The sequence below is a fragment of the Ceratocystis lukuohia genome (genome assembly GCF_044167205.1).
Source record: "Ceratocystis lukuohia strain C4212 chromosome Unknown Supercontig7_pilon, whole genome shotgun sequence".
In the NCBI taxonomy this organism is placed as follows: domain Eukaryota; kingdom Fungi; phylum Ascomycota; class Sordariomycetes; order Microascales; family Ceratocystidaceae; genus Ceratocystis; species Ceratocystis lukuohia.
In genome coordinates, this window is record NW_027263526.1 from 1,236,530 (window position 1) to 1,258,154 (window position 21,625).

General features: G+C 49.3%; 7 protein-coding genes across 7 annotated transcripts; 3 read left to right on the forward strand and 4 right to left on the reverse strand.

Annotated features, from left to right (window-relative positions):
- Window positions 1-1,902: 1,902 nt before the first annotated feature.
- On the forward strand, window positions 1,903-4,167 carry HOO65_070245 (putative amidase-like protein; the record flags this gene model as incomplete). Its single annotated transcript, XM_071004924.1, has 6 exons — window positions 1,903-2,018; window positions 2,119-2,221; window positions 2,288-2,671; window positions 2,788-2,881; window positions 2,962-2,978; window positions 3,046-4,167. 6 exons carry the CDS (start codon window positions 1,903-1,905, stop codon window positions 4,165-4,167), a joined length of 1,836 nt encoding a protein of 611 aa, XP_070856963.1.
- Window positions 4,168-4,401: 234 nt separating this feature from the next.
- HOO65_070246 (beta-flanking protein) lies at window positions 4,402-5,423 on the reverse strand (the record flags this gene model as incomplete). Its single annotated transcript, XM_071005111.1, has 3 exons — window positions 4,402-4,569; window positions 4,720-5,117; window positions 5,342-5,423. The coding sequence occupies 3 exons, from the start codon at window positions 5,421-5,423 to the stop codon at window positions 4,402-4,404; spliced, it is 648 nt and encodes a 215-aa protein (XP_070856964.1).
- A 1,505-nt stretch (window positions 5,424-6,928) lies between these two features.
- HOO65_070247 (conjugation with cellular fusion- protein) lies at window positions 6,929-9,175 on the forward strand (the record flags this gene model as incomplete). The annotated part of the gene is made up of 1 exon (XM_071001282.1): window positions 6,929-9,175. The coding sequence occupies one exon, from the start codon at window positions 6,929-6,931 to the stop codon at window positions 9,173-9,175; it is 2,247 nt and encodes a 748-aa protein (XP_070856965.1).
- A 1,103-nt stretch (window positions 9,176-10,278) lies between these two features.
- On the reverse strand, window positions 10,279-11,916 carry HOO65_070248 (Serine/threonine-protein phosphatase PP-Z; the record flags this gene model as incomplete). The annotated part of the gene is made up of 1 exon (XM_071001283.1): window positions 10,279-11,916. The coding sequence occupies one exon, from the start codon at window positions 11,914-11,916 to the stop codon at window positions 10,279-10,281; it is 1,638 nt and encodes a 545-aa protein (XP_070856966.1).
- Window positions 11,917-13,923: 2,007 nt separating this feature from the next.
- On the reverse strand, window positions 13,924-16,046 carry HOO65_070249 (Methionine--tRNA ligase cytoplasmic; the record flags this gene model as incomplete). Its single annotated transcript, XM_071004933.1, has 2 exons — window positions 13,924-15,744; window positions 15,864-16,046. The coding sequence occupies 2 exons, from the start codon at window positions 16,044-16,046 to the stop codon at window positions 13,924-13,926; spliced, it is 2,004 nt and encodes a 667-aa protein (XP_070856967.1).
- An 849-nt stretch (window positions 16,047-16,895) lies between these two features.
- HOO65_070250 (putative electron transfer flavoprotein-ubiquinone oxidoreductase, mitochondrial) lies at window positions 16,896-18,779 on the reverse strand (the record flags this gene model as incomplete). Its single annotated transcript, XM_071001284.1, has 1 exon — window positions 16,896-18,779. The coding sequence occupies one exon, from the start codon at window positions 18,777-18,779 to the stop codon at window positions 16,896-16,898; it is 1,884 nt and encodes a 627-aa protein (XP_070856968.1).
- Window positions 18,780-20,494: 1,715 nt separating this feature from the next.
- On the forward strand, window positions 20,495-20,863 carry HOO65_070251 (uncharacterized protein; the record flags this gene model as incomplete). The annotated part of the gene is made up of 1 exon (XM_071001285.1): window positions 20,495-20,863. One exon carries the CDS (start codon window positions 20,495-20,497, stop codon window positions 20,861-20,863), a length of 369 nt encoding a protein of 122 aa, XP_070856969.1.
- Window positions 20,864-21,625: the final 762 nt, after the last annotated feature.

Below are 21,625 nucleotides of genomic sequence, written 5' to 3' on the forward strand. Positions count from 1 at the left end.
GAAAACATTGACCTAATTTCAAAGTCCAAGCTTGTGATTTGGAACTTGGCTTAACTATGGTTGAGCAACCAAGCTTCTCAACTCCCTCCTTACCAAACATTTCAGGGTGTCTGTTGAATCTGTTTCTGAGACGGAACTACTATTGTTTGGCACCCAGATATGTCTCTCGCTGTTGTGAGGTAGCAATTGGCCCGCCACAGTGATTTCTTACCAGCTCCCACCAAAACTTTACCCTCTAAACAACTGTCATGGCTAGGCCGACATCAAGCAGTGGGCCCGCGAACCATATTCGCAACAATGCGACATCAAACACGAATCCTCCGCGTTTAATACGAAACGGTACACGCATAAGCAGCGGCAGTGGGAGGGCTAGTATGGACGGCGGTACAAGCACTGATGGTGGCGATCGAAGCAACAACTTCACATTTGAGCTCATGGCCGGTGATGATGAATCCATAGATGAGGATCTCAACCGTAGTTACGGGCGTCAGCACCGCGGCTTTGAGAATTCTTTTGACTCTAGCCTCTCTGATGGTTCTGACCCCGACGACGACGACGACGACGACGAAGATAACGAATCGTCGCACCCGTGGCCACATCACCAAAACGACTTTGCCCCGCCATACTATGGTCGACCGCCAACTCCGCTGCCGCCTTCGCCCAGCATCACATCGCTCCTGCGGCCATCGCGGCCAACGACGCCCGACGCATCAGACGACGAGTTAGAACCAGTGCCACGAGCCGCACCACGTGTACCTACATACGAATACTACGGCTTTGTCCTGTACCTTTTTTCGTCCCTGTGCTTTCTCACATACTTGCTATGGGCCTTTCTGCCGTCGCCGTTTCTGCATGCGCTTGGTATTACGTACTATCCTGACAGATGGTGGGCGCTAGCCATGCCGACGTTCCTTGTAGTCACCCTAATATATATATACGTGGCACTGGGTTCTTACAATACTGAGATTCTGACATTGCCGCTGACGGCTGTCGAAACTGTCATAGATGATGCAGCCCAGGTTGCGTTGGTGGATGCCGCGGGTAGCTTGCGAGATGGTAGCCGGATGACACCAGCCAAAATAGATGTTATGAAGGGCTACGGAGACTTGGCAACAATATGGAGTGAAGGCACAGATGCAGTCATGGACATTCCGCTAGGAGCGGTTTGCGAGGTGCTGTATGCGCGAGGGCCGGAGGTGTTTGACTGGGAGGATGACTATAACGAGTGAGCGGATTATAATAGTAGTACGGCATTATGCGGCAGCATAAGACAATGGAATTTGGGGGTACATTACTACAGGGATGCACCACAGTACGCTGTTTGTTTAACTAGTTGCCATGCATATGCTTCATCCAAAGGCGCCCTGCAGCTTGCTAGAAAGTGATTTATTTCGTATCAAGTATGGGCACAAGAGGGTGACGTAAACAACCTCATTGGATACAGGCGGTATTTGTGTTGGGAAGCTCCCTCAAGCGGTAGCTTATTAGGGTAACTTGTCCGTAGCTTAGATGTGCAGGGAGGTAGCTTCCACATGTGAACCATTAACGCGCCGCAGCTTCCTCACCTCGCTTTAATCAAATAGGCAGGAGCGGTGGTGTTTGCCCAACTACCGTTCTTTCCTCCAGTTCTTATCTCGGAATATCTCACATTATATTCTCCCCGCCTCCGCTGATCTAGTGCATGTTGGCTTTTTCTCTTTTTTTTTTTTCTCACTTTTCTTGTCTTTTGCCGACTTTCATTTCGTAGGTGTTGACTTGGCTTTGGCATATCAATAAAATGCGATTTCGTCCTTGATTGACTTACCAAGCCATTTAATTCAATCCTTGCCGCCGTTTTTTCTTTTCTCCTTTTCTTCTTCTTTTCTTCCCCCGCCTCTTACGCGCTTGGCTCACCTATTAACCATGAGCTTCGTTGATTATCCCAAAGCCCACCAGGCTGAACAATGGTCGAAAGGCCCTGAAGTTGACGACAAGAATCCGGCCTTGCGTGGCCCCTTGCTTGCAGTGGCAGGCACAATGTGAGTTATTGGATGCTTCAAATGAAGACGGATGTTGAAACACGGGTGGCTTCCCATCTTATTGTCCGAATGTATTCCATTTTGGCTAACAAATACCCAGTGTTTCCAAGCTTCCCGCTCTCCAGAAGTTCCTCTGGTCTAATGCCGGGTTTGGCTCGCTTCGGGACTACGTTGCGCTTTCTGGGGTGATCCCTCGGTTTGTGGTAAGCAAGCTTCTAGAACGACTCTCGACACTTCAAAAACTGACTAGTTAACTCACTACACTCTAGCCACTCGTGATTCCTGTTGAAAACAATGACCAGGCTATCATTCCTAGCGCCACTAATCTTGATAGCGTACTATATGAAAGGGCCGCCGCAGATCTTATAGGCCGCTATCATACCGCTGCCGACTATCACAATGCCTATAAGTCTGGCAATGTCACGCCCCTTCAAGTTGCCGAAGCCCTGCACTCTTTGGTCCTGAGGGGCCAGGATCCGCGCAGTAAATATGACAACGCTTGGGTTGATTCCCACGGCGCTGACAATATTGCTTTGGAGGCGGCACGGCAATCTACTGAGCGCTGGAAGCAGGGCCGGCCTCTCGGCCTCTTGGATGGCGTTCCTTTTGGGGTAAAAGATGATTTGGATGTCAAAGACTATGTCTCTCATATGGTAGGTCGCAATAGACCGCCGCAAGATTTTTATATTCATGTGATGATGGAATATTTGCTAATACCAGCCCCTGATTCAAACAGGGTCTTAAATATCAATCTAATCTGAGCTTCCAGAAGCCTGCGGAAGAGACAATCCACCCTGTACGGAAGCTTCAGGAAGCTGGAGCAATTATGATTGGGAAGAATGCCATGCATGAGCTAGGATGTGGTGAGTGACTACACGGCTGGATACAGATTCTAGAAACGCAGTCTCGCAGGCTTGGCTAACCTTGAATTGTGAAATTACAGACACCACGGGATGCAACGTAAGTTATTTACAAACTTCTACGCTAGTCTTCAATTTAATAACACTTACGCCCTCTGTTACAACAGCCTGCTTGGGGAACACCCACTAACTGGCACAACACGTCGTACTACCCCGGGGGTTCATCCTCGGGGGCCGGATCCTCTATTGGTGCCGGAATCATTCCCTTTGCTCTAGGCACTGACGCCGGAGGCAGCGCAAGAATCCCACCATGCTTCAATGGTGTCTACGGTCTAAAAACCACCCATAACCGCATCATGAGCCTAACACATACCATGTGTGTCGTTTGTCCCATGGCTAGCACTGTTGCTGATCTCACTGCAGCGTACCGTGTGACCGCACAACCCAATCTTGAGGATGGCGTTACCTCCTGCTTTGTACCATCTCCTCTGCGAGACCCAAGTGCTAAAAAGTATATCGGCATAGAAAAGACTTGGGTAAGCAAGTCTGACCCTCAGGTACTTGAACAGTTCAACAATGGCCTGGACTATCTCAAGACCCTGGGCTATGAGGTCGTTGAAATTACTATTCCCAACTTGAAAGAATGTCAACTCGCTCACGGAGCCGCTTGTTTGACAGAAATGGCTGAGCAGCATCGTTCCCGCATTGGCAAAGATTCCAACTGGATGAAAACAGTCAACAATGCTACAAAGATCATGCTTGGGGTTGGGTCCTGTACGCCTGGCCTGGATTTAATCAAATACCACCAGCTGCGAACGGTTCTCATGGAGCACATGGCATACATTTTCAAGACCTACCCTGGCATTATCATCCTCAGCCCCACATCTCCGCAGATTGGATGGCCTCGCAACCAAGGCGACGAAGCATACGGTGTCAATGATGCCAATACCAGTCTACGCAACATGATGTATATTTTCTTAGCCAACATGGTGGGCTGTCCTGCTTTGACTGCACCCATTGGTTTTGTCAACCCTGAACAGGGAGAGGGTCAGTTGCCCATTGGCATGATGGCCATGAACGAATGGGGTGCAGAAGAGTCACTGCTTGCTTGGGCAGCTGATACTGAACGCTACCTGAATGAAAAGTACCCTGGTGGCCGTGTCAGACCGGCTGGCTGGGTTGATGTACTGAAACTCACGCAGGACAGGACAAGTGGTGCGAGCAAGGCTTCGGCTCCTAGTAACAAGGGAGCGGCTACAGACGTCCAAAATAAATCCTTGTTGTCTTAGAAAATGATAACAAGGAGAATGGAGGCGGTAGTGAGAATTGCCTGGTGGTGGTAGCGAGAGAAGGTGAGGAAAAGAGCAAGGAAAGTCTGTCATCAATGCTCTACAGTTAATGCCGTAACCACGAATATTTTGAACTAGTTCTAATTCCATACTTATATATTCCGTAAAATTTATTTCGTATCGGCAACAATCATTTATCATGCTATCATTCACCTGTATGACCCGTCAATATTTCTACAGGAACTTGGCAGCCAGGCCCATCAGGCCAGAGTTGCCGCCACTGGATCCTGATGTCTGGCTTTTGAGGAAGAACTTGAGGGCAAACTGCACGGCCTGCTCAATAACGCTCTCCTTGGTGGTGCCCTTAGCAACCTTGCCCTCGGCTTGAGCATTATCAAACAGCTAGAAAGAGGGGGGAGGGGAGATGTTAGCGGAATAGAAATAAGGCAAGGGGAACTAATTCTTTTTGGTTTCTTCTTTTCCTTTAATCACAGGCATTTTCCGGTGTATGCCCTAAGCATGCATCGACAAATATTGAGCATGAAAACGTACCTTGCTTCCCTCAGACATGGCCAGGCCTAGTAGCGCAGCCTGACCACCGCTACCGCTAGAACTCGAGCCTGAGCCTGAGCCCGAGTTAAACATCTTAATAGCCTGCATGGCAGCAGCGGCGCCGAGGTTGTTAGACGAAGCCTTCTCGTCGGAGCTCGTGTCTTTCTTCTCGACAAACTTCTTGAACATCTTGACGGCAAAGTCCTCATCGACATTGTCCTTTTCCTGGGCGACAGAGTGCTTGTTTTGGTTCAACTTGTTGAGCACGTTGTGGAACATGTCGGAGTTGCCGTGGCTACCCGACGCCTGGGCCGCAGCCTCAGCTGTCTTTTTCTTGTCGGCATCCGAGTCGAGCACATCAAAGAGATTGTTGTTGAGGAGCATACCACTGAGGCCGCCTGTAGATGCGATTAGGTTGTTAGTTTTAATGTGTGGGTGCATAGGTAGAGAAGGAGATTGTGATAGAAGTAAGAACGGGACATACTCAGGTTACCAGGCATGTTAGACGAGTTGACGTTGGACTGGTTGGCTGTTGTGAACGAAACGCGTTAGCACAAGCTTGGAATGTAGCTTATAAGACAAGCTTGGTACTGATCGGCTGGTTTTATCTGCGTAGACGTACTCTGCTGGTGCTGAGCGTCGTTAGAGCCGGAGCCCTGCTGGCTCTTGCTGTACTCAGAAGCGACAGTCTTTAGAAAGTCCATATTGATTTATATGAAAAAGAAGGGAAGCAAACAAAGCTAAATAGTAGGTAGAATTAGTCAAAGAAACAGAGGGACAATGAAATAGAAAAGCTTAGCGTTAAAATGAAGAAAGAAACGCAGTGTTGCGCAGAGCGGGGTGGCGTCTAGACGTACGCTATCTTATACCTGTTGGGTTTGGGCCGATATAAGTTCTCCAACTAAAAGAGCTCTTACCAAAATGGCTTCGAGCTTCAGCTTCCCAAGGATAACACATATTATACCAGAGCAATGGTCTGATATAGGAGGGGGGAGGGTGTTGGAAGGAGGAAGCGGGAGTAGGAAGAGTGGGGTCCTGGAATAATAGGAACCACTTCTCGGCTGCTGGCAGCTGCGAGCTAGTGGCAGCTAGTCGACAAGCACGAGAACCTACAGCCACGACCTCAACAGGTTACGGTGGTTTTCTTCGAAGGCTAAAAAAGCCAAGGGAATGCAAGCATGGATTCGGCCTTGATAAGAGTTGCCTATAGGTACAATGGCAGCTGAAGGCAGAGTAGAAGAGGGGCAGAAGGAGCTAAACGAAGACAAAGTTGACTATGGAAGTGGGGAGTCGTGAAACGAGAGCAAAGCATGACGTTTCACAACCCCCTCCCCCCATAAAAATGAGGACTTAGGGTTCTACAAGGGTTACCCCGAGAAGACGTTGGGTGCCAAAGACCCTGCACAAAGCGTGGCTTGCTTGTGTCTCGGCAGGCGGGTAAAGAAGGAAAAGAAGAAAGAAGAAGGAAGCAGGACAAACGAGAAAGCAGGGGAAGGTTAATGACGCGTGCGGGATGAGAGGAGGAGTTGGATGGGGTGGGTTGGATTGGATTGACATGAAGAGTAAAGAGGATGCTTGGTAACCGGACTTGGACACAAGACAGAAGCCTTGTTTTTTGCTGGAGGAATAGCAAAGGGGAAACGCATGAGGCCGTAAGAAGCTGGAAGTTGGCAAAGCGCTGTTATTGTTTGACTTGGTTTGGTCTTAATCGTATGGGTTGAAGCGCTACTGTACCGGGATATGTGGCCCTGTGCTTGCACAGGGACCCCCCGTGCATTCATTATACTAGCGCAAAGAGAAGCCAAAAAGTGTTTGTAGTGCGTAGTGAGGACATAGTTGGTTCCTGTATTTACAGGGCAGTCCCACCCCCTGTAAGATGGCTCGCTAAACGCACTCGACTTCTCTGCTGCCTTGACTCTCTTTTCTGCTGGCTGCACGGTTTCTCTCCTTTTCTTTTTCTCTTTTTTACTGACCGACGATGCTTCCTTTTTGACTATCTTTAATTGCATCCCATTGAATCCATTATCGTCGTTTTTTCTTCTTCTTTTCGGTGTCTTTTCTTTTTCCGCGGGTCGCTTCCTCAACCTATTCTTAATCGAGTTCCTTCTCACTCGAGGCCCTCTGTCCCCCCTATAACGAGCTGGATGAACCCCCTAAGCAGCGCTAAAAACCAATCTCCTTTCAGAAGCCCCTCCCCCAACACCTGAAGATGCCTGGTACGCCATCACCATCAGCGTCAGCATCCATAGCTTTCGGTGATCGCGCTCCCAAATCGCCACATCACCGCATTAAATCAATGCGGTCGCAGAAAGGACTTGCGCAAAACCCGCCATTGAGAACCAATCTTGGAATCACACCCTCTGGATCTGGATCTGGGCCTGGTTCTGTCCTATCACCGTCCTCTGCTACGGCCTCTATCTCTGCCTCTGCCTTTTCCGACGACGTCTCGCCGGGGTCGCCCTTATCCTCGACTCTGCCGCATGCCGCATCGTCCTCATCTTTACAAGCGTCTATAGCAGCATCTATAGTGGCTGCTGGCACTCTTCCCCGCAGCCACACTCCGAATTATGCTCCCAGCCGTGCCCTCGACCGCCGGCGAAAGTCTTCACAGCCCGAATTAGCTCTCCGGAGTCGTGCCCATTCTCTCGTGTCTTCGCAAACGGGACCGTCCGGAATGCCGGGGCAACAACAGCAGCAACAGCAACCGCAGAACCAGCAGCAGCAAATGCAGCAACAGATGCAGCAGCAAATGCAACAACAAATGCAACAAATGCAGCAACACCACCTGCAGCAGCTGCAGCAGCACCAACAGCAGCAACAACAGCAGCAGCAACATCATCAACAACAGCATCAACAACAGCACCAACAGCACTACCAACACTCCCAGAAGTCTTCTTCCGCTACTTCCTCACCTGCGGTGTCTACTATGCCACACTCAGTGTCTATTCCAGCCTCAGCCCCCGTCTCCGCCGCCTCGACGCCCGCTACATCGAAGCCACATACACCACTACCTATCTCCCACCCATCATTACCACGCTCATTAGATGTGCGAGCCATAGCTGCGGCTGCTGCGGCCGCTGCCTCCAATTCTGACGATAGGGGCTCGCCGCCCGCCACCTCTGCGGTCTCTGCTGTCTCCTCTAACAAGCTCCCTAATGACCCTACCGATCCCGCCAAGACGACTCGACGGCCCGGAGCAATGCGAAGCAATAGTGCCATAACATCGCGCCCATCCGCAGCCGCAACCACTTCCACAGCTACTACCGCCACTCCTCCTCTTATTACACGTCCCAGCCAAACCTCGTCCCAACCAGTTTCCTCTACATCGTCTACCGCCCACGTGTCTGGCGTGGCACGAAGTGAGTCTACAGAAACAACGCGAAACAACCAGCCTCAATATATACCACACCCTGCTCTGCAGACAGCTAGTGATGGTGCCGACGTCACCGTGGCACCGGCCTCAGGAATGTACTATTCCAAGGCCCTGGTATCTGGAATTCCCATGGCAGCTGTGCGTGCTCACACCACGGCCTTGATCGGGTCTAACGTGTATGTGTTTGCTGGTTGCAATGCCAATACATGCTTCAATGAACTCTACGTCATGGACGCCGACTCTTTTCACTGGTCTAAACCACATGTGGTTGGCGCTATTCCAATCCCGCTACGAGCTATGACATGCACAGCTGTCGGCAAGAAACTAGTTGTCTTCGGAGGTGGAGACGGACCTGCATACTACAACGACGTCTACGTCCTTGACACCACCAACTTCCGTTGGTCCAAGCCCCGAATCGTTAGCGACATGGTTCCCAGCAAGCGTCGTGCCCACACAGCCTGCCTTTACAAAAACGGCCTGTACGTCTTTGGGGGCGGCGATGGTGTGCGTGCTCTAAACGAGATATGGCGGTTAGATGTGTCAGACATGACTAAGATGTCGTGGTCGCTCATCTACAGCCCTGAAGCTTTCAGCCAACGCGACACCTCTGCTGCTGCAATGGGGCCAAAAGCCCGAGGCTACCACACGGCTAACATGTTTGGTAGCAAGCTCATTATCTACGGTGGCTCTGATGGCGACAAATGTTTCCATGACGTGTGGGTCTTTGACGTCGATCAGCGAATTTGGAAGTCCTTCAACACAGTCACTGTGCACCGCCGGCTAGCGCACACGGCAACCCTGGTTGGGTCTTACCTGTTTATCGTCGGCGGGCATGATGGCGAGACTTACACTAATGAAGTGCTTTTGTTGAACCTAGTCAGTATGACGTGGGAGACACGCAAAATATACGGCAAGCCGCCATCAGGCCGCGGATACCATGGGGCGGTGATATACGACGGGCGGTTGATCTCGGTGGGCGGCTTTGATGGTATCGAGGTGTTTAATGACGTCTGGGTGTTAGAGCTAGCCGTGCACTCATATTACTCGCAGATCAGCCACTTTACCATTGAGATGAACAACTGAGGGGCGAGAGAGAACGAGCATGAGAAGTGTAGTAGGAGGCTAGAAGAGAGGAGATGGGGATATTATCCCCTATACATGCCATACATGTGTACATACATACATAGTAGACGACGCTATGACGTGCAAACCAACATTTTAGGACCTATCATGATTATTTATAGCGTATTTCATCGCAAATCCAGATGACGTCACAGGTGGTTGAGATAATAGTGGCGCTGTTACATGTTACATTGTTCACTAGATTGGTAACTGAGCTATTAAGCAGGGCTGCATTTCTTATGATTTACAGTTATTGGTCGTAAGCATTTTTTGTTTGTTGTGAGCGCTTCCTCATGAGATAAGAGGAGGGGGCTTTGTATTTAAGAAAGACATCCATACCAAACTTGAAGACAGAAATGAAAATAAAAACAAGGCTTTGTAAGAAGCCACCAAAAAAAGAGCAGGAATAAAGAAGCAATCAAGCAGTGCGTTATAGATAATCAACGGAAAACGAGACACAAGACCAAAAAAAAAAAAAAGAAAAAAAAACAAAGGCATGAACATATGACCGTTCCATAAAAAGGAAGATGGAGAACAGACGACAAGAGATGGACAAGGGATGGGGCGTGATAAGATGAAGAACAGATACGAGTAGCCAGTAATAACAACGAGAGAGAAGAGAGACGTAAAGGGCGAGAATGGATAGGCCAGAGAGGCGAGGAGACGAGGAGAGGGCAAGATATAGGAGACAAGATGAAGGCAAAACGGAGATAAAAACAAGGGCATGAGAAGAGAAAAGAAAACAAGAGGATATTCAAGAAAATGAAACAAAAAGAGATCAGAGACAGGCGTAGCCCAGATCACAAGGTTCGAGCACAGCAAAGCTCCCCTCCATGAAAAAAAAAAACAGGGAAAACAAGAAAACCAAGAAAAAATAAAAGCCATGTCTGTGTATGTCTGCTGTGACACAAGCACAAGCACAGACACAGGCACAGGCAAAAACACAAACAACGTATGGGCCAGCATGAGTAGGTACAGGCTCACACTCGTGTAAAAAAGACACAGCCTAGACCTCGGCCTAGACCTAGACTCAACTCCAGACTTGGTAGCCGCCAAACATAGCATTACATGCTCTGTGGATGAATCATAGCTGGCGGGCTGTTGATGATATTGTTGCGTTTATTCCGACCCTTCTTGATATGGCTCTTGAGTGCGCTTGAGTCTAGCGGCTTGAGCAACTCGAAACTGCAGAGCAGCTCGGGCGAAACCGACATGACAGCGCCCCAGTTGTCAAACTCACCACAATAATTTGGCGCGCTAAAGACAGTGACTAGCACGCGATCATTAAAAAACTCGTAGCCATCCTCTACGACCATATGTGCACGGCAGACCAAGTCAAAGTCGTGGTCGTTGAGGAACTGCATGATGACTCGTTTGCCGAAGCAGTAACTGACACCACGCTCGTTGGGCTCCCAGTCAGACTCCATGTCAGCGGGGTCAGACCAGAGCAAGTCGTTCAGCAGGCCGTAGTCGGGTACGTCAGTAGGGCGCACGATGTTGCGGATATCGTCCATGCGACTGAGGGCAGGCGAGAGGCCGCCATGCACGCAGAAGATCTTGTTAGCCACAATGGCAGCAATTGGTAGAGTATTGAAGCAGTCGATGAAGGTTTTCCAAATCTTGAGGTTGCAGCGACGTTTGCATTCGTCGTAGAAGCCGTAGACGCGCGTGACATTGGCACACTCGTGGTTGCCTCGCAACAGGAAAAAGTTTTGAGGGAACTTGAGCTTGTAGCAGAGTAACAGCAGGATTGTCTCGAGCGACTGCTTGCCACGATCAACGTAGTCTCCAAGGAATAGATAGTTTGACTGTGGAGGGAAACCGCACATTTCAAACATGCGGATGAGATCCGTGTACTGGCCGTGGACGTCTCCGACAACCTTGACGGGGGCATCGAGCTCTAAAAGAGCGGGTTGGGACAAGAACACCTCGCGGGCACGCTGGCAGATGGCTGTAATTTCGGCGTTGCGCAGACACACGCTCTTGGTTACCTTGCCCGAGTAGGCAGCATCATGCAAGCGGCGGATGAAGTCGTCGAGGTCAATATCTTTGATGTCGCCCATCATGGCGGGAGACTCATCAAAGGCCGCTGTGGGAGTGAGGGGTGGTTGTTGTTGATAAGACTCGGTGGAGGGAAGGATGTTTTCAGTAGAAATGGATGATGCCGAGCGGGCAACTAATATAGATCTGCCTGGCGGGCTCAGGTGGGCATGGACACCAGCGCCGGCTGAGGGTGGCTGATCCGAGACGTGGCCAACTTCGCCCGCGGGCGCAGCTGCAGGGTCCCTATGAAGAGCAGCAGGAGTAGGCGACGGGGGCATCGGTGGTGGATCGTTCAGTTCTGACCGTGGTGATTCAAAGGGAAGGGAGGACATGCCGGCCGAGGTAGAGCTATCATGGCGAAATGCCGAGAGCGGGCCGCGGCCGATGCTATTTCGGAAGGAAGATGACGATCCAGCAGCATCTGCAGGTGTTAGTGAGCCAGAGCCCGAAGAAGCATAGGAGTTAGAGCTGTTGCCGAAGCCATTCATGCTAGCGCTAAGCAGAGCTGAGCCTCGTGGACTGTCCGTCTTGTCAGAGCGGGGGATCTTGGAGCGGATGCCTTTGAAGGACCGAGACGACTGCTGCGTGTCCGACTTGCTGAGCGAGGGCAGATCACCGGAGCCCCGGGAGCCGCCATCTTTGGAGGACGAATTTCCCATGATGAGAGGACGGGTAGAGTTGGTAGAGGTAGAGGGTTTTGTCTATTAGGAAAAGGACGTAAATGGCGATGAGGCAAGTACCAACGAGAGGAAGCGTAGGAAAAAAGGGACCAAGAGAAAGTGAAAAACTTTGTTCTTAGGCTTCGACAAGAATGTACAGACTGCAGGAAGATGAATCAAGAAAAACCGAGAAGAAAATAAGAAAATTAATTCGGAGGATGTGGCGATAGAGATGCTTATGGGCGGGTGGTCGGCGGTCGGACAAGTCAGTCGCTCGCTCGGTCAGTTGATTGGTGGGCTCAAGGTCGAATCAGATGGGACAATAGAGGCTGCTTCTAGCTAAGAACCCGAGATAAATGAGGAGATGGAAGAGGGAGGGCAGACCGCTGAGCCCAGACGAGGCTGTTTCGACTGAGGTTCGAGATCGAGGCGACTAGCAGGTGATGATGAGATTGAGTATGGGCAAAGATAAGATAGAGAAAGACCATGAGGTTCTCGATGATAGAATTCTTTCAGAAGGGGAAAAGAAAGGAAAGGAGAAGAAAGGAAAAGGAACGAGGAGGAAGGAGGAAAAGAAAAGACGGGCAATACTATTTTATTGGCTTGATAAATGCCGTTAAACTAAATTGATGTGATGATGTTTGGGACAGGAAATCGGATTGGTAAGAACGAGGAAGGAGAAGGGAAAAAGATGGCATTCTGATTGTATAATCACGGGGAGGCCCTATAATACCAAAGGCACAGGCCCTGTAGGCTTTCTGTTGGGCCGCTGTAGATTACAGACGCAGCCTCTACGACGCCAAAAGACACAGGTCTAACCCCCTCTATTCCAGCTCATCTCAGGCTCTGCTATAGCATCCCTACCACTATCACATGTCCCCCCATCCTCTAAAAAAAGAGAAAACAAGAACGTGCATGTAAAGATAACAAAGTAAGAGACGAAGAAGAAAACCCTCGGACCGCACTACAGACCAGCCACAACAAGCAGCGAGCCAAGCCTCATTTGTGATCTCCATGCACGGAAGAGAGAGAAGAGAAAAAGAAGCAACTGGGAGACGGCAAAAAAGAGCTCAGTAAGATGTGCATACTCGGCTTGTTCCTGCTATATCATAAAGATAAAAGCGGAGCCCTACTCAATGCTATCACGTGATGCTCCACGTGTGTCAAATCAGCTAACAAGCCGAGAGCCAGCTTCAGCCCAGCCAAGCAGTAAAGCAAGCAGCAAAGCAAGCAGCGAAGCAGTGGCCAGGACCAAGGCCAAGTTCTTCTACATGCAAGGGATAGGGAGCCGCGGCAGGACAAAGAAGAGGGGGGGGCCTCAACAGCAGATTGACAAGTTACAGACAGACAGTCACAGACACAAACGGTCACAAAGAGACACAGAAAACACAGGCTGAACTGGCCTTTAATAGTACCTGCGCCCGCCGGCAATGTTGAACAAGGCTGGAAGCATGAGCAGTTTACTATAAAATTTGGGGGAAGAAATAGAACTAATTAAAAGTAACAAAACACTATTCCTCCAACTTTTTTACGATCTTGCATTCCTTCTTAACTTATATCGACTTAACTTCACTTGCTCACCGCCTAGTAATACTATAATAATATAGGCAACCAACCAGTCAAATAAGAAAAGCCTCCAACAACCCCCATCCACGGCCACGTATGTGCTACGTCTACAGCCCGCATCAAATAATCTGCACATCTATGTCAAAGAGTAGCAGCCCATGTCCATCCCCTTGCACCATACAACATCCTGCATCTTATTTGAAAATCGCTTATTTCTTCTCGCTCCCCTTGTTTCTTCTCTAAATCTCTGATGTGATACATACCCTCAAGCCTCAGTCAACCCTCACTTTTTTTCTCTGTTCTCCGCCCCCCTAGTTCATGTGTCTGCCTCAAACTTTTCTCTTCTCTTCCCACTTCTATTCTTATCCTCCTCTCCTCCTCCCCTATCATATGCCCTATTCCGTCTACACCTACCCTGTTTTACTCTCTCGATCTCCCATTCTACTTCTCCAGCGTTAGACCCGCTGTCGCCTCCGCTAGCTTCTTCTCTACCTCTCCACTCTTGGCCTTGGTCTCCGCCTCCACTGCTGCCTTGGCCGCCTTCTCCGCCTTCTTACGCTCCTTGGCCGCAGCCTTGCTGGCCTTCTTCAGTGCAAGCTTTTCGGCCTGTTCCTGTTTCTGGCGTCTCAGCTCCTCGCCACCATAGGCATCCTTCCACTCTTCAATCTTGCTCGCCGGAATGACTGAGAACAGCAACTTGGGCTCGCCAATCACATGACCAGCCTTAATTGCCGTTGCATCAAACGTATCTGGAATTGACAGCGAGGAATCCATACCAACCTGCATCAGAATCGACTTGGCCGTGTTGGGCATGTACGGCGCCAGTACCGATGCCAGAAGGTAAATGTGATTAAGCGCATAGGCAATAACTGCAGCGCATTTCTGCGGTTCATCCGCCAATAACTTGTTGTCCAGCTTGTTATCCTGCAGGAATTTGTTGCCCAAGTACGCCAGCTGGAGAATGTCGGCGATACCTGCTCGCAGCTTGATGCCCTCCATGTGCTCGATGTACTGCCCTAGCACTACGTTGGTCTGCTTGATGTGCTCGGCAATGACCGCATCCGTGTAGTCGCCGAAATCGGGGATCTTGCTGCCCAGCTTGGCTGCGCAGAACTTGACGGTGCGCTGCACTAGATTGCCTACATTCTTGAGTAGGTCATTGTTGTTGGCATCCATAAACTCCTCCCATTTGAACTCCGTGTCGTTGGTCTCGGGGCGTCTCGATAGTAGGTAGAATCGCCACACATCAGCGTCAACGCCCGTATCTTTAGCATTGTTACCAAAGACACCCACGCCCTTAGACTTGCTGAACTTGCCGTTTTCGTAGTTAAGGTATTCTGATGCAGAAAGCTTGTGCACCTTGGTCCACTCCTTATCAGTGCCTAGAAGCGAGCCTGGGAAAATGATGGTGTGGAACTGCACATTGTCCTTGCCCATGAACTGGTAAAGCTTGACGTTGTCAGGGTTCTTCCACCACTTTTCCCAATTCCGCGTCTCTGTGTTCTCGCCGTCCGTGTAGTTAGCCGTAATCGAAATGTAGCCAATACAGGCGTCGAACCACACATAAAACACCTTGCTCAGGTAGTCTTCCTTGCTCAACCCCTCCAGACCCTCGGGAATTGGCACGCCCCATTTCAAATCGCGGGTGATAGCTCTAGGCTTCAAGCCCTTGTCGATCCATGACTGCGTAATTGATGCACAGTTGGCCGACCACTCGCCCTCCTTGCTAGCCTTGTTAAACCACTCAACGATGCGGTCACCGAGCTGGTCTAGCTTGATGTACAAGTGCTTAGTAGTTTTGCGGATCGGCGTAGTTCCATCGACCTTGCAGCGGGGGTTGATCAGCCAGCCGGTAGCCCGTGCTTCGTCGGCCTGCGTACCACAGCCGTCCTTGTTCTCGGGCTCAAGGGGGTCTAGAAGCGAACCGCACTTGTCGCACTGGTCACCGCGGGCGCCCAGATCATGGCAGATGCTACACTCTCCTTCGACAAAGCGGTCGGCCAAGAAGGTGTTATGCGACTCGACAGGGCAAAAGGGCTGAGTACTGGCGCGTTCCTCTATGTGGCCATTTTTATACAGGTCGATAAATATTTCCTGCACAATGGCAGTCTGCTGGGCTGTGGGAGTGCGGCCAAAAATGTCAAATTCAATGTTGAACCAGTCATAGATGGACTTGTGCATAGCATGGTACTTGGCGCACAAGGTAACGGGATCGACGCCTTCTTCGAGGGCCTTGGTCTCAGTCGCGGTGCCATACTCATCCTGTTGTAAAATAAAGAAGAGTTAGAGCTTCTCCATGTTCTGCTTTGCCACTAGAATCACCCAGTAAAGTAAAGAGTAAAGATAGAAACCACCACACACCCATTTACACCACCACTTACAGATCCGCAAATGTAGAGAGACTGGTAGTCGCGAGCCTTGCAGTATCGCGAAAACACATCAGCAGGCAACACACTGCCGGTCACATTGCCTAAATGAGGCACGTTATTGACATAGGGAAGGGCACTGGTGATGAGTACGTTGCGCTTGCCCTCGACGGGAAGAATGGGGTTTTTGGCAGCCATGACTCAGAATCGAAGCTAAACAAATGGAAGCCTATAAAAGATGAGGGCGAGATTACTATGACGAGCTAATAAGCTTCATTCAAGGAGCGTTAGTCACAGGGCACAATGAGAAAACGACACTTCTTTCAGCTCACACAAAGATCCAAAGAAGAAGCAAAGCCTAGAACGAACCCACAAGAAAAAAAAAGAGGAAAAAGCCAATACTGAGTGGAGGAAACCAAAAAAAAAAAAGGATAAGATGAAAATTGGTTCGGTCCGCGAAGGAAAAGCTATAACCCAGTAAAGGCGACGACTTGTTTAATAGAACAAGTTACAGCGTTGAAGAAAAAGTCGTGTGAGAAAAATGGCGAGAATTTTCAATTTATCCAATAGTTAGTTTATTGTGTGTGGGAAATAATGAGTAACTACTTAGTTTGATGACGTGAAAGACTCATCGAAGACTCATAATCTTGCTCTCCATCCAATCGCGGGGCAAGGTTGTCACAGCACAGCGAGTAGCGGGGTTGCTTTGATCACGTGAACCAGACGGCCCGTTCTAGTCCGGGGGTTACAAACCCTATAGTTATTATATTTTTACAGTCATAGGAGGAACTAAGGAATAACTCGCATTATACAAACCATGACACCTTCTAAATAGCTTTCGTGCAATCCTCCTAATAGAGGGCGGTCTTCCTTTATGTCATGTAGTACTTGGGCCCCTCTCCACCTTGAGGAACTTGCCAGTTAATATCTTGGTCAGGAGCTTTGATATCGCACGTCTTGCAGTGGATACAACTATAAAAAAGACAATGTTAGCATCTCATTCGTATCGGGACGACTGATTCTTTGATGTCACCGGTTTGCTAAGACTTACTTCTGGGAGTTGATCTGAAAACGCACTCCATGCTTCTTCGTATCATCCTCCACATACTCATATACACCGGCTGGGCAAAACCGGCTTTCAAGGCCTTTGTACTTGGGCCATGCCCTGTCCGCATGGGCATCCCAGTCTTTGACTTGTAGGTGCACAGGCTCATCCTCTTCGTGCATTGTAGCCGTACGTGATACACTAGTCAGCAAGTCAAATGTAATCTTGCCATCAGGTTTGGGATACTCAATCTTGGGACACTCATCGGCAGGTTTGGTGTTTGCATAGTCAGGTGTGGCATGCTTCAGAGTCCATGGCACGCGGCCACGCAGCACAAAAGCCTCGAGTCCCGAATACAGCACGCCGCCATACATGCCTAGTGGCGAGTGGAAGGAAGGCCGCATATTGCGTACCTCATGTAGCTCCTTCCAGATAGAGCTTTTACGTAGGCTATCCTCGTAGTCGTACAGGAATACTGAGGAGGTCGACTCGCCGGCATCAGCAAGCGCCTTCCATGCAGCTTCAGCTGCTAGCATACCTGATTTCATGGCGTTGTGTGTACCCTTGACCTTGGGAACATTGACAAAACCAGCAGTGTCACCGATGAGCGCACCTCCAGGGAATGCGACCTTGGGAATTGACTGGAAACCGCCCTCAATTAGCGACCGGGCGCCATATGAAATGCATTTGCCTCCCTCGAGTGTTTCGCGATAAAGAGGGTGAAGCTTCATCCTCTGGAATTCCTGGTATGGCGAGGTCCACGGGTTGGAATAGTCTAGTGAGATGACTAGACCAACAGTTACTAGATTGTCACCAAAATGGTACATGAACCCACCGCCATATGTATCGTAGCTCAGAGGATAGCCCAGGGAATGGGTGATTGAGCCCTTGTTGAACTTGGCAGGGTCCACCTCCCAGACCTCCTTCAGCCCAAGGCCGTATGTCTGGTGTTGGCTATCCCGGCGTAAGTCAAATTTGTTGATGACTTGCTTGCTCAAGCTGCCGTGACAGCCTTCGGCAAAAAACGTGACTTTGGCATGGAATTCCATGCCCCTCTCAAACGAGTCTTTAGGCTTCCCCTCTCTACTAAGACCAAGATCATTCGTAGCCACGCCTTTAACGGACCCATCGGTGTTGTATAGTACCTCAGAAGCAGCAAAGCCGGGGTAAACCTCAACGCCAACCTCTTCAGCACGCTCGCCTAGCCAAGCAGTGAACTGGTTCAGGCTGACAATGTAGTTCCCAGCATTATGCATCTGCGGCGGAGCTGGCACAGGCAGAGAATAGTCCTTAAGCAGGAAGCGTATGCGATCCGTGGTAGCAGCTGTAGCATGCTCGAAACGGTTAGGGTTATTCTCGTCTAGCCAGTCGGGGATAAGCTCATTGATGGCTGATGGTTGTATCACAGCACCCGATAGAATGTGCGCGCCAATTTCACCAGCCTTTTCCAGAAGCAACACACGAAAGTCTTCGTTGCCAGCTTCGTTGGCCAGTTGCTTGAGGCGAATGGCGGCTGCCATGCCGGCAGGACCACCACCAACAATACATACATCAACCTGGTCAGACTCGCGTTCAATTGTAGACGGATCAAAAACATCCTCATTGACAGCTTCAGATTGCCGAGCGGGAACTGTGCTAAACTGCCTATTAAACAGGGAGCCGGTAGTGCCAGCAGGCGTCCATGCTGTACGTCTTTGCTGCGGGATATGAGAGGCCGATGTTTGTCGTTGGCTTAGCCGGCTACCAGTGGGACGGGAAGACGCGGTAGCAGCAGCAGCGCTAGAAAGAGATCTCAGGGAGGGCGGGGCCAGGCGTGCACTTTGGAGTCGAGAAATCTGTCGCGAAGATCGATGCAAACCACGGCCAAGAGGCGCCGACGATGGCATGGTGAAGATGCAAAAGTATAGCAGAGAAAGCAACAAATGTATTAATGCAGTTATGCCAGATTACCGGGGAAAATAGACGAAGGAAATCGCAGAAAAGGCCAATAAACAAGCAAGCAATAGACTCGGATATCCAAGGGATAAGAATGTCAGAGAATGAAGAGAAGAAATTGTTTTTTTTTCCTTTTTACGTCATCTACTTTTTTTCTTCACTGTGGAGCATTTATTACTACCTCCAAACACTCTTCAGGGCTCTAAGCTGTTGTAAACAGCCAAAGCTACAGGGGGTCATGGGCTTGTCTTGCAATAAGCCAAGAGCCAAGTGAATTGGAGCGATCTGACAGATATGAATCACTCTCTTTACCCGCTTTTTCATGTTAGTGGTCAGCTAAATCGGAGCTGCCAATAATGGATTCACATCACCAGGGCTTCAATGCTTTTTATCTTCCTCATGCTAAGTGTTGAGCTCCCCTCACAGCTTCAAAGTCCGGTCACTATTCCGATCACGTGAGTAAGATTGAGACCCACTTGTATCCCGACCCGCATACATCTTAGTACTAGCCAATCAAGAGCTATTTATTTGTCTCTCACAGTCACCCTCTTTTTTAGTCTTTTTAGAAGGCAAACTTGCTAAAGTGTTTCATATTTTCTCTTTTCTCAAGGATCATCCTTTCTTGTTGATGCATATTCATCCTTTCCATTTGTCTTCTAGGCTCTATCGGCGCATCGACGCTACGCCATTCTAAGACCAAGGCAGCTCGACAAAGAAACCATCTAATCTCTTGCCGTCTCATTAAATAGGCACTCTCAGGTCATACTCACGTCGGTTCAACTTCATCATCACGTTATATTGTGGCTCGATTGCCCACTCGCGATCTGTAAGGATAACCTCGTTGATGTGCTTTCCTCTCGCTAATTAGCAAATAGTCACGCTACAAGCTTTCTGAAAGAAAACAAAACCATGGCCGATCTCCCCGCTTCAGATGGCGAGACCCCAAAAGCTCGTCGGACATCAAATCCATCGACAGCCTTTATAGCTACACCTCCTGGAGACCCGTGGAAGGTGACGAGAGCATCAATCTCTGGGTCAAGAGAGCCTCAAATGACTTTCAAAATAGCCTGACTTAGTTGGTCAATCAATATTGGAAAAAAGTCCTGTCTCTCGAGATTCCTGGCCCCCAGGATAACGCCATCATGAGATCATGCATTTCTGGTGCTACTCAGAAACTTAAGACTGATCTATGTCTTAAACTGCCTGTTTCCAGGATTTTTTTTTACGCCTGCTCCCCTACCCCTGCATTCGCATCGATGCTTAGGGACATGAACAATAAGTGCGGTGCCGTGAACATCTCACAACATTGCTATCATGGAAAAGACTTTCTCAATGCCAGAGAAGTCCCTTGAACTCGAGCCTTCATTTAGCGAAGGTCTGCGGGAACAAATTAGTCAGCAAATGTGGCAATATGATAATTCCCCCAACACCTTCCTTTCTCCCTATACATCGGTTATAGCGCCTTCAGGCTCCGGAAAAACTTATACAGTTTTCCAACTAGCAATTCAGCACAGCATCTACATCTTACATGTCATTTGCTGAAGAGGGCACTCTTTCTTACCCCCCTAGATCCACTACGGCAACTGAAATACAACTAAAGCTCGATTTCTGCGACCTCGAGCCCCGCGGCCTTGAATCAGGCTAGAGCACTGCCATTCAGGCTCAGATGCTCATGATCCTAATCTGCTTATCCAACGGCGTCTCCCCTAAGCAGCACCTGAAGCTGCAATATTTGAAGCAGCATGAGGACTTCCAATTTCAATTTTCCAAGGCCCTACGAACCTTACTCGACACCAACCTTCCTAACCGCCAGGCTTGGGAGACTTTCGAAGCTACTTGCAAGACACTGGCTTGCGAGAGCAGGGACCGGCCAGGAGCCATCTGCCCTCCTGAGTCCGGTATCTTACAAGCAATAGTTGTTGTCGGTGAGGCCCCAACGAAAGGCTTGCATGAGGCTCCCTACCAAAACCTTTTTGGAGTATTAGTCGACTCAGATATGGCTATTGCACGAATGTCCCCTAACACAAGAAAATAATGAGCTACGTACTGTATTTTATTTGAAGCCCAAATTTTATTTTAACCTTGATACTCGTTTTGCATTTAGGTATTTACATAGTAGAGAGGGGCGCTAGGATTTAGGAGGGCAACGTATCCGTCAAATTGAGTTGAGCCAAGCTCATGAACGCACTCATTATTGAGACTCGGGATCTCCAGTTATCACGAACCCTTTTTTAGGGTTGTTGTGACACATCCTACCGTGTAACACTTGCTCACCGCCTTTGGAGATCTTTTCCAGCCCCTTGCATCTTGATAGCCTCGCCCCCGCATTTGGTTTAAACCACTCATCTTCACTTTGACCCCGCATAGAGGAAACCCTGGCTTGGAGATTGAATATTGGAGAAGAAGTGAAAGCAATGCAAGAAGTTGCTGAGCCGATCCACCAAAAGAGACCTGTTTCTTGCTCGACTTTGAGCTCGACGACTGGCTTTGCATGAGAAATACCGGGGTTGAAGGGGGAAAAAAAATAGGAACAAGTTGCTGTAGATATGGCATGAGAATGGGTAGATTGGTGCCGGGCCAACGAAGACCAAAGCTCTCCTTCAGGAGAAAGCGTAGCAAAATAGGAGAACAATGCAAAAGAAGATAAACACAAGAACTCAGAAGCAAAAAGAAACCTAGAACTTGCTTTTCTACACAATGCACAAAAGCAGTGACTACTTATCTTACTGAACGGAGACCAAGTTTTCTTGAATAGCTAGGGTTCACGTTGAAATGAAATAAAACAAAACAAAACAAA